The 12,523-nt window shown below is 35.3% G+C and overlaps 1 protein-coding gene across 1 annotated transcript; it reads right to left on the bottom strand.

Annotated features, from left to right (window-relative positions):
* Positions 1 to 2,244: 2,244 nt before the first annotated feature.
* Positions 2,245 to 4,438, bottom strand: LOC115719143 (small ribosomal subunit protein mS80 (rPPR6)). Its single transcript, XM_030648073.2, has one exon. The coding sequence runs from the start codon at positions 4,305 to 4,307 to the stop codon at positions 2,550 to 2,552; it is 1,758 nt and encodes a 585-aa protein (XP_030503933.2). The 5' UTR covers positions 4,308 to 4,438; the 3' UTR covers positions 2,245 to 2,549.
* Positions 4,439 to 12,523: the final 8,085 nt, after the last annotated feature.

Here is a 12,523-nt window from a genome sequence, read left to right as displayed (position 1 = left end):
AAAATTGTACAAGAAAATAAAGCTGAAACTTCAAGCTTAAATTAAACTACGTTCTGATTAGATTTTGGAGATAATCAAAGCATAAAAGTTCTAGATCTCTCTTTTATTTTTCCAAAACATCTTGAATCGTCCAATTCCGAACAATATCGAGAGAATTATGGTCAAAATACTATTAGTCGATGCAGCAGAAAACCCACTACCCAAATAAAAGGGGGTCATGCCTAGGCATGAATCATGAAAATCTCATGCCGCGGCCCACCCCTCCTAATCCTGAAAAAAAAAATAGATTTTCAGGGTCTTATATCTTTTTTTGTTATCATTCTTTGGCTATAAAAGAAGTGGACTTCAATAGTTTTCAATAGGACTGAACATTTTGAGCGGGTTCGACCCAGACCCAGTCAATCCGCAATTTTTTTTTAAAAAAATATTCAGGCAGGTCGGGTTCAACACGGTACCTTTCGGGGGGTTTGCGGGTTAAGTTTTTAGGACCACTGGGTTTCGGGTTGAATCCAAACCCGCCCACCAACCTGCATATTTCATATATTATACATATTTTTTAATTTTTTATTACATTTTATATATTAATTAAAAAATAAAAAGAATTAAACTAAAAAACCCTCAACTTCCTTTTACCTTTTACTATGGATATGGCTGTATTTTAAAATATTTTAGTTTTCACTTTTATCATGATTCATGAACATACAGATGAAGTTTACTTTGATGAACAAGTTGTTAGTTGTTTGGATTCATTAATGCTTCTTTTCTTCAATAGTTGATTTAATGAACAAATTGTTATATTATATATGTTTAATTTAATAAATAAAAAAATAAAAAAAATAATTATTTGAATAAAATATTAATTTTTTTTTAAAGAGTTGACCGGGTCAACTAACTGAAACCCGCCACCCCGCCAACCTGACCCCTATTTGGGTCCGAGTTCGATTTTATTTTTTTAAACCCGAAACCCACGAACCTGAAATTCAGTAAACCCGCCTGATGTTCAGTCCTAATTTTCAACAAGCAATCAAGGAGTACGAATTTTAGAGAGCAAAATCAATACTGGAGGCTTTCTCAATAAAGTTTTCAGCATTCTTTTCTTCTGTATTCTTAAATCAAATTACTAAGGCTAATTAAGATTTTTACCTCCTGAACTTTGACATGTACCAAATTATGCCCACAGAACTTTTAAGGTCGTTAAAAATATTCCTGAACTATTGAGATTGTTAAATTTAAGGACTTTTGTCTAATTTCATTTAATTTTACTATTTCAGTAATTGTTTATGTACTAAACCATGCTCCCCAGACTTTAATATCTACCAAATTATGTGCCTCGAACTTTGACATGTATTAAATTATGGCCCTTGAACTTTCATTCATGTTAGACTTTTTTACTAAAATTGAAAAAAAATCCTTAAATCCAACAATCTCAATAGTTCAGGGGGCATGATTTGGTATATGTCGAAATTCAGAAAGCAAAAATCATAATTAGCCAATTACTAATGCCCACAAAAAGACAAAAAGGTTCCATTCCAAAATGACCATTTTGCCCCCTTAACATAATCCAAAAGCTTAATAACACCTAAAGGTAATTTGGTCATTTCCAAAACTCTGACTATTCCCAACATTTTTCGATGTCTATAAGGATTGGCTCGCTACTGCAAAAATTCTAAACCATATGAAAGCGTGACTCTCTAATCTAATGGTCCAACATCGCATTCCATTGTTACTAGACACAAATACGAAAAACAAAAAATTTCACACATATCATAAATAGCACATTTTGAATTCAAATAGATCTCCACAAATGCATAACCTCACAATTAATATTCTAATTCATAATTAACCCTAATTATCAGCTAATCCATTAAATTAAAATTAAGCAGTCAGTCTTTACAAGAATAACATTGTATAATCTGATCTGATTAGTATTACTACTTATCCAACCCGATTTAACTAATAATATTAAATGTATATCTATCGACTTATAAGCATAGAGAGCAATCTACATTTCTAAGAAACATGTAACCCTTTTCTTACACTTTACCATTTGAGATAAACATATTACATCCCCAAGCACTATTTTTCTCAAGTAACCGCAAAACAATATATGTTGAGAAAATCCATGACTCTATTCACCCACGAAAATGCATATACCTATATAACAACTGCTCATGATATAGCAGAAGCAAGTTATACACTAACAAAATCAACAATTAAGTTATTTAACAGCTAAAACACTAAATCTTGTGTAAAAGGTTTGATAATATTGTAGCACTTCATCAATTATTTCTTAGTCTGATTAAGAAACGAATGAATAAGAAAAGGTAGGGGGAAAAAAATTGCACCTTGCAAGGACATCCACCCAACTACTAACATCTGGGCACATACCTACAAAGCTTTCCCATACAGTTCAAGCAAAAAAAGCCATTACATTGAAGAAAGAAAGTTAAAGACTTCATTTTTTGGCATTTGAGAGATGTAATACTAAACACACAAGAGTAACTGTAGTTTTGAACTTGGCCATTCCCATTCCAGCAGCCAGAGAATAATTAGGCCTCTATACTACTAGTCTTAGCAGCCTCAACTTCCTCAATCACTAATTCCTTGACTGCTGTTATTAAGCCTCTAGTAATCCCATTAAGATGTAAGCCCTTCTCTTTCATTTCCTCTAATAGTTTTTCTGCTGTTTCCCAATCTAAGGCTTTAAGGCAAAGAGATTGGATTAACTTATTGTACTCATCAGTGTTAGCTTGTACCCCATGATCTTTCATCTCAGCCAGCAACTTTAGAGCCTTATCAAACTCTTCCAGTTTACAATAACCGCGGATAAGAGTGTGGTAAGTCACAGGACTAAGCTGAGAATGCTTTCTTTTGGCTTGTGATAAGATTTTACAAGCCTCATCCATCTGACCTCCATTGACATAAGCACTAATAATAACAGTGTAAGTGTAGACATCTGGCTTTAAGCCTCTCTTTCCCATCAGTTTCATAATGTCTAATGCCTCTCCCATATCTCCAGCCTTAGCAAAACCATGAATGACTGAATTGAAAACTGCATTTCCAGGAGGTGGGCCAGATGCTATCATTTTAAGAAGCAAATTTTTGGCCTCCTTAACATCTTTAGTCCTACACAAACCTCTAATAACAACAGAAAATGGCTTAATAGCGTATTTCCTTTCTTTACCAGAAATATCATCTAATATTTCCAGTGCTAATTTCACGTTATCATCTTCACGGCAAAGGGAACTGATCAAAAAATTAATGGAACAGCCAGGAGGGTACAGCTCTTTTTCCTTTGCCAAAGTATAAATCAAGTAAGCATCTTTAGCCTTTTTACCTTTACAAAACCAGGAAATGATCTTACCAACTTTCTCAGCATCTGGGAGTTTCCCTGAATCGATCATCTTCTCAGAAATGGACAAAGCCCAATCAAAGAAGGAGCGCCTGCAGAGTGCATCAATTGTGAAGTAATACGTATCTGCATTTGGTTCACAATAGAAATCTTCAAACTTGTTAAAAATCTCCATAGCAGCCTTTGCTTTACCCAACTTTGAGCACAACCCAATCAATTCATTGAGACTCTCAACAGTGATGATGACATTTTTTTCCTTCTCACCAATATCCTTAACCAAATCCCACAATGCATATGCATCTTTCTTCCTTAGATTGCAACATACAGATTGAACAAGTGCATCAACAGCACGAGAAGTTACTTTAAACTCTGATCCTTCCTTCGAAGCCCACTTGAAAAAACTAATCAGATTCTCACCCAAAATATTGGGGGTTTCAAGCACTCTTAACACAAACTCTTCATTTAGATCCAAACTCATTTCCTCAAGAATCGATTCTAAAGACCCATCAAAGCTGCTCTGAAGAATAGACAAAAGATTTTCCAACTGCTCCACATTAATCTCACGTACTCCCTCTTCAATCTCCATTCGGGTATCACCATTTTCTTCATTACTCACTGAAAATTGCTCATTCAATTCATCATTTGCAGAACCATTCAAGAGGGCACTGCTAATTTCATCAGAACTCACTGAATCTTGCAAATCGTTCGCCAGGGCACTATCATTTTCGCCAAAAGACTCTGGAGACTCCTCTGCATCTGGAGAAACAGGAACATCGCCATTGGAGGATTGAGAAAGCTGGGAGAAGAATCTAGGGTTTTGGGGTTTAGTGGGTCTAGGAAGAGAGGGTGGAGGAGATTGGAGTAGGGTTTTAGAGGTGTGGGTATTAGTGAAAGATAACTTACGAGCTGAGCATCTAGAAAGAGAGGCTCTTGCAGCCACAACTGACCTCCACATCGCTCTGAGTGTAACTCAGTATCAGGGAATGAGGACGATGCAGAGAAGGTGGTGGCGAGAGGGAGAGTGAAAGACTGAAAGTGTGGCCGTGAAATGAAGACCTAGCTGCATATTGGGCTTCGTTTGTTTGGACTATGAACATAGGTTCTTTTTTGTTTCATAAATACACAACTTTTTGGAGGGTTTTTTATTTTTATGAATTTTAAAGCACAATTTTACAAGAAAGTCTTTTTTTCGAAACAGCTCTTTTATTGATTTTTCTTTCAAGAAAAAAAGAAAAATACGAGAAAAACAGTATAAGATAACTAGTTATCCTAGTTAGGATAGCAATTATACCTACTGGTACATGTAACTGCGGTTACCCGCCCCTAATGGTGCAGGGGCGGAGGTCGAATTTGGGGGCAGGTATGGATTTAAATGTTCATACTCAAGTCGGGTTCCAGACGGGGGCGGGAGAATAGATACCCGTCCCGAACCTGCTCCGATTTGATATATGTATATATTTAAATTTTAAAATTTTAACTATTACAATTAAAATAAATTCATATTTTTCATTCAAAAAAAAAATTCATACTTTAGGTTTTTTATTGATTACATTAATGAGACATTTCAGTTTTCATGAAAATGTTTGCGGTGATGCATATTAATAATCATACTTAACTGCTTTAAAAAAAATGACACTTAACTACTTATTTTGGATTATCAATTTTATATTTACTAACTTCATTTATTATACACACTATTCTACTTATATTTATTTTTTTAATTAGTAATTTTGATATTTTTTAAGGAAAAAATCTATTTGAGACATCATTTTAAAAAAAAATATATATAAATATAATGAGTACTCGATGAGAATCATTCTCCCGCTAGGTAATAATTGTCCTGCTTCTGCTTTAATTAAATGGGTATTGGAGTGGGTATGGAGGTGAATTTAGGAAATGAGTAAGGGGGTGGGAGAGCAATCCCCACCCCTTCCCATCTTGTTTATATCCCTAACCTTGGATTGTTCCCTCTATACATTTATTGTAAGCTATTATGTTTATGATATTATAATGTATAATGAATAATATTCCTGTTGATAAAAAAATAAGTTGTCCACTTGAATCTTCAAATATTTTTATTTTCTATTGTAGCATATTGGGCTTCATTTGGACTATTATTAAATTATTTCATAAATACACAAAAACAACAACAACAAAAAAAATAATTACAAATATACGGTTTTACGGAATTTAAAATACTTTTACAATTTTTTTGATTTTATTTTTAGAAAATACGGTCTTTTTATATTGTACTCTTGTTAATTTGTTGTTGATTTTTTTGTTATTTTTTGTTGTTATTTAGATGTTATTTTCATGTTACTTTTATGTAATTTTCTTAATGTTTTCGTGTTGTTTCTATAGAAAACTGTAAAAATGTAAAAAAAAATATTTAAACGTAAAAATATATTTATTTTCACAAAAAATAGTGTTTCATGTAATTATCTCTATTATTAATGTAGGTTCTTTTTTGTTTTTGATAAATGCACAACTTTTTGGAGGAATTTTTAATTTTATGGATTTTAAAGCACAATTTTGCAAGAAAGTTTGTTTTTTTTTCAAAAAAATTCTTTTATAAATTTTTTTTTTAAAAAAAAAAAAGTTAAAAATATGAGGAAATAGTATAAAATAACTAGTTACTTGGCTTGTTCTCTCTATACATTACTTTATGTTTATTATTATAATGTATGATAAAAAAAATAAGTTGTTTACTTGAATCTTCAATTTTTTTTATTTTTTATTATTGCAATCAAATCAAGTAGAAATTAAAAAAAAATATTTAGATAAATATGTATGATACAAATAGCAAGTAGAGATATAAATCTCACACTAAAAACATAAATAGTTGAAGAAAAGAAAATCATAAATCAAGTCAATTTTTTCTTAGGCGATCATGTTATCTAATTATTTAACAACCTTGAACACTGAATCTCTGGTTCATAATGATGTTAGAATGGCTGTGACACCAACTGTTACTGATGTTGTAGGAAAAAATAAGACAAAAGTGGGCATGGATCCACCTATTCTTAAGAATGATTCTGATTTTATTGGTTCAAAAAATAAACATAAAATTGCTCTTGGGAATCAGGGAAGTACTCAAAGTCATGGGTTGCCTATTCTTTCACCATCTGCAACAACTATTGAAGCCTCACCTTCACTGATTCAAGGAAAAAATAAGGTTGGCACCATTCCACCATCTCCCAATACATTACCAGCATCTCCAAATGAGAGTGATCTGTCTGAAATATTCATGCCAAACATTGGACAACCATTGGGATATATTGCTACATATCCACCTGATGCAAACAAAACTAACCTTTTCAACATTGCACCAAACATGGCTTGTCAACCAACTAATGCTCCTATCATGTCCGATTCCACCACTTGCATGACTACTGCTGCTCCATATGGTAAAGAAAACCAGTCACCAAATCGAGTTTCAAAGAGACTTCCTGAAAAAATGTCAATGCGAAAGGCTCTAAAGCGTTGTAGGGGTCCCAAACCTACTTCCTCAAATTCAAATTTGTCTACTGATGCTGAGATGAATCGATTTGCTTCTGGTACTGCTGCAGATCCATCTGATTCCTTTGACAACCTTGCGGAGGTTGCTTCACAGCCCCGCAACCAGCCATGAAAATTCTAAGCTGGAATGCGCGTGGCTTGGGAAATCCTAGCGCATTTAGACAACTCTGTTTGCTTGTCAAAGAGCAAGCTCCTTATGTATTATTTATTATGGAAACTAAATTAGATTGTAATGTAGTTACTCGTTATCGTCAAGCTTTACGTTTTACTAATGGTTTAGAAGTACCTAGGGTCGGGTTAAGTGGGGGTTTACTTTTGTTATGGAAAGACAATGTTGATGTAACTCTTCTTAATTATAATATAAATATTTTTGACTGCTACATGAAGTGTGATAATGGGCAATCTTGGCATTTCTCTGCCTTTTATGGCGCACCTGAAACTCACAAACGAATCCATACTTGGAAACTCCTTGAGAGATGTAAGGATGTTGCACCTTTGATGCCTTGGCTAGTGATTGGTGATTTCAATGAAATTCTTTCTAACCAAAACAAGCTTGGTAGGGCTTTACGAAACGAGCAACAAATGGACAAGTTCAGATCAGTGTTGGATTCTTGTTATCTTTATGAGCAACCTTTCGAAGGTGATCCATTCACTTGGATTAAAGGGCGCCACAATGTCATTGCTATCAAAGAACGACTTGATTGGTGTTTCATTAGTGATCAATGGCAAGATTCTTTTCAGCTGATTACAACAAAACACCTTGACTACTACAACTCGGATCATAGAGCAATTTCTGTTGAAGTAGTTCCCCTGGCTTATCGAAAGCATGAAGATAAAAGACTGTCAAGGTTCAGGTTTGAAAAAATGTGGTTGTCCGACTCTGCAGCAACTGAAATCATTCAGCAAAATTGGAAAAAAAACTTGACTGGAACAATCGTAGACAACTTTTGCACTAATCTTGAGGCTTGTTCCAATTCTCTCCAACAGTGGCATCACAACAAATATGGCAACATCAAGAAGAAAATCAAAGCTGCTCACAAAGAAGTGGAAATCCTGAATAACCAACAAGTCCGAACTAATGAGTCCATGTGCAATATGAAAAAAATGGAGGATACTTTGGATGAATTGTTATCACAAGAGGAAGTATATTGGCAACAAAGATCTAGGATTGATTGGCTATAATGTGGAGATGAGAATACAAAAGAATTTCATGCTTATGCGTCTTCAAGGAAGTCCAACAATACATTTAAAATGTTGCACAATGATGTTGGTGTTGCAGTAGGTTCAAAGCAAGGAATGACTGAAATAATTTGCACCTTTTTTGGTGATTTATTCACTGCTTCGGGTACCAATGTAGCAGCCTTGCAGCAAGTGTTAGGTTATATTTAGCCTATGTTTTGGGTCTGAAAAGTAAGCATTTTCTCGTCTATTGGTGTCTTTTGGAGCGGTTTTACGCTTGATTTTCATTGTTTCAGGTTCCCGGGGTATCAAAGTTCAAATCCAGTTAACTGGTGAAAAGACGGGACAAATTGGCAAAAAAATCAGAGAAATCTGCTCAAGAGACGTCAGTAGTCGCGACCACCAATGAGCCATGTCGCGACCCTTTTCTGTGGTCGCGACTCTGGTCGCGACTTCGACATTTTGGCAGAACCCTGGATTTTCGAGGTTTGACTATAGTCGCGACTAGCTTAAAGGCTAGTCGCGACTAGGTACGGACATCGTGGTTTTTGACCTAATTTTGATTTTTCTCTCAATTGGAGGCACACCTTTCATTCTTATATAAGGAATACGACTCAGAAGGTCAACCTAAGCAGAAATAGACCTAAATAGTGGATGAAGGTGGAAAGGAAGCTATCTTGAAGACCCGGAGCGATATCACTTTCTAGTTTCTTTCTTTTACCCTTATTTCTTTCTTTTATGTTTAGTTTTGTTTCAGATTTAATCATGGATGTTTTTATTGTTTTTATGAGCTAAATTTCCCATTAAGGGAGGATGATGAATGTTGTTTAAGTTTATGCCTAGTTAATAAATAATTGCCATTCCTCCATCTTGGTTGTGAATACTATCTATATTTGTGTTTAATTCCATGTGCAAGATTGATCACCTTTTACATGTTTAATGATCTCAATTCGAAATCTGAAAAGTGAGAATTGAGAATGCTAAAATTTGATAGTCTATGTTTTGATGTGAAACGAAAGTATTTACATAGCCTTATTGACAATAAGATTATTGCTTAATGCTGATTTCATGTTGATTTAATTAAGAAGTTAATTAGAGAACATGAGATTTAGAACCTAAAAGATCTGAAAAGAGTTAGGTTCATTCATAATCTGTCATTCACATTGAGAAAAGGATAGCAATTAGGTATTAACATTGGTAACTTAACAATAGGATTCACCTCCCTAATCTCTCATCTTGATTAATCTTCATTTATTCTTTTAATTTTCTGAATTGTTTTCTTTAAATTGCAAAAAGTATTGTTTTTACCAAATAGAATCATAAGTATAATTTAGTAGTACTTAGTCCGATTCCCTGTGGTTCGACCTCACTTGCGTGAGATACTACTTGATTGCGTATACTTGCGTAGTAACCATAATTTTCGTAACATCAAGTACTTCATGCTATTCCCACTACAGTATCTGATGAAATGAACTTCTCACTGCTGCGTCCTTTTACTGACAAAGACGTGTTGGATGCCCTTCGCTCAATGAGTCCGGATAAAAGCCCGGGAAGTGACAGTATGTCTGCAATGTTTTATCAATATTATTGGGATCATATAAGCTCGAATGTCACTACAGTAGTTCTTGGAGTATTGAATGAAGGCCATGATATGAGTAGATTAAATAAATCAATCATTACTCTAATACCAAAAGTCAAGAAGCCGAAAGCAATGGGGGATTATAGACCAATTAGTCTTTGTAATGTGATCTACAAGTTGATCTCTAAAGTGTTACTACTACGGTTTAAAGATGTTCTACCTTTGGTGATATTTGAAAATCAGAGTGCTTTTCTTCCAAACCGTTTGATCACTGACAACGTTCTTACTGCTTTTGAGTTGGTTCATCATCTCAAACACAAGACACAAGGTAATAAAGGTTACTCAACACTCAAGCTTGACATGAGCAAAGCTTTTTGATAGAGTTAAATGGGATTATCTGTCTGCGGTAATGGAAAAGATGGGCTTTGCTCAACAATGGATCTCTCTCATTATGCGATGTTTATCGTCCAATAGCTTCTCATTTCAACTGAATGGAGAAATTGTGGATAATGTTTGGCCAACAAGAGGACTTCGGCAAGGCGAGCCGTTGTCACCATATCTCTTTTTAATTTGTTCAGAAGGACTATCAAGGCTACTTCACCATGAAGAGCAGCTGGGTAATTTGTTGGGACTGAAGCTCACAAGGCGTGCCCGTCGATATCCCATGTCATGCAAATAATAGTTATGCTTTAGCCATCAAAAGAATATTGGAGGTCTACCATCAAGCTTCAAGACAGTTACTTAATACCGACAAGTCAATCATGTCTTTCTCCTCCAACACTTCAAATGATGTAAGGAATTTTTTCAGCCAAAGTTTGGGAATGCCAATCTGTGAATGTCATGAGACTTACCTAGGTCTTCCTACATATTCAAGTCATAACAAAAAGGAGTTATTTATCAATGTAAAGGAAAGAATTTGGAAACTCCTACATGCTTGGAATGAAAAACTGTTTTCTATTGGAGGAAAAGAAGTTCTTTTGAAAGCTGTGGTACAATCTATTCCTACATACTCCATGAGTTGTTTTCGCTTGCCAATGGGTTTCTACAATCAAATTGAATCTATGATGGCCAATTTTTGGTGGGGCACTAACAAAGATGGATCCAAGATACATTGGAAAAGATGGAAATTACTCTGTAAATCAAAGTTTGAAGGTGGAATGGGCTTCCGATCTTTTGTTGATTTTAATCAAGCTATGCTTGCAAAACAAGCATGGAAGTTATTCGACAATCCGAACTCACTATTAGGTCGACTTTTGAAGCACAGATACTACCCAATAAACTCTTTTTTGGAAGCTCACAAAGGTCACTCACCATTTTTAACATGGCAAGGAATACACTGGGGCCGATAGCTACTTCTTAAGGGTCTTAGATACAAGATTGGTAATGGCTTTCATGTCAGAAGTGGGCTCGATCCTTGGATCCCAGGACATGATGAGTTCAAGCCAATTTACTATACTAGTGATCCATCTACGCCTGTATCGACTTACATTCTTGATACTATGGAATGGAATTTGCCTCTACTACATGAAGACTTTGCTCAAATTGACATTGACCGAATCCTCACTATCCCTTTGAGTTTTTACCAGTCAAATGATCGGCTTATATGGCATCATAACACAAATGGCTTATACAATGTTAAATCAGGCTTTCACCTTGCGAACTCTATCTCGGAGAAGGACCAGGAATCGTCTTCAGATGACTACAAAACCTGGTGGAAATTCTTTTGGGCATTGCAAATCCCACCAAAAGTGAAAATATTTGCTTAGAAAGTCATACAAAATGCCATACCAGTTGCCACGACTTTACACAAAAGAAAAGTCATTGATTCAGCTTTATGTTCTCGGTGTAAATACGCATGGGAATCAATTGGACATGCCTTGTTCTCATGTAAATCTGCCAAGGCTGTTTGGAAAAATACTAAGTTTCTAATTGATTATCACCATGCTCAATGTATGTTTAATGGAAATTATCTGATACATTTGGCATCAAAAGCAGATGTTGAAGCACTAATATGTGTAACGTGGAGCATTTTGAATGATATAAACAAAGTACTTCATGGTGGCTCACAAAGAGATCCCATTTTAATTGCATCTTTTGCATTGACTTACGTAGAACACTATAGAAGTGCTAAAGGCATTTCCTGCAAAAAATTGCAGCACCCTAAATCTCACCAAGCAGATCCCACGCACCAGATTCCACACCAACAGGGATTTCATGACCAAAACCAAACTGCTGATAACTCACATGTCACATGGGTTACAAACTCCAAATTCAGTGATTCCTCTTGGCCGAATTAACTGTCAGCAAGTTGGAGAGTTCCAGAATAGACAGGCTCGACTTAATGCTAACCAACACCAGCAGACAACAACTGGAATGAGGCACCAGCCGAACATCTCAGCTGCAGATGACATTGTCCAACTTCAACAGCCCCTGGATGATATCATTTGGAAGCCTCCTGATATGAACATGCTTAAATGAATGTAGATGCTGCAACAAACTTTAAGAATCAGACATTAGGAATTGGAGCAGTGGTGTGCAATTACAAAGGAGACGTCATTGCTACACTCTCCAAACAAGTTCAGGGATGCTTTCGAAGTGATGAAATGGAAGCAAAGGCGCTCTTTCATAGTCTCAATTGAGCTTCGCAATACCAATTGTCAATCGCTATTGTGGAAACAGACGCACTAAAAGTTTCATCTGCTTTGAACTCTTCTCATAGTGACTTATCATGTTTTAATGATCTAATCGATGATGTTCGTTGTCTTTTATCCTCTTTTCTTAAGGTTACTGTTACTCATGCTCGTAGGCGGGCTAATAAAGCTGCCCATGGCTTGGCAAAGTACACTCTAGAATTGGATGAAGATGTATATTGGATAAGATAAATTCTTTATCTT

Source organism: Cannabis sativa, chromosome 2 (assembly GCF_029168945.1).
Source record: "Cannabis sativa cultivar Pink pepper isolate KNU-18-1 chromosome 2, ASM2916894v1, whole genome shotgun sequence".
Taxonomy (NCBI): Eukaryota; Viridiplantae; Streptophyta; class Magnoliopsida; order Rosales; family Cannabaceae; genus Cannabis; species Cannabis sativa.
The sequence above is the reverse complement of the archived record's forward strand: the minus strand, read 5'-3'. Positions and strand labels throughout refer to the sequence as shown.

Bases quoted from the DNA above. Each gene is read 5' to 3' on its own strand.
- LOC115719143 (XM_030648073.2), bottom strand. From the start codon at position 4,307: ATGTGGAGGTCAGTTGTGGCTGCAAGAGCCTCTCTTTCTAGATGCTCA.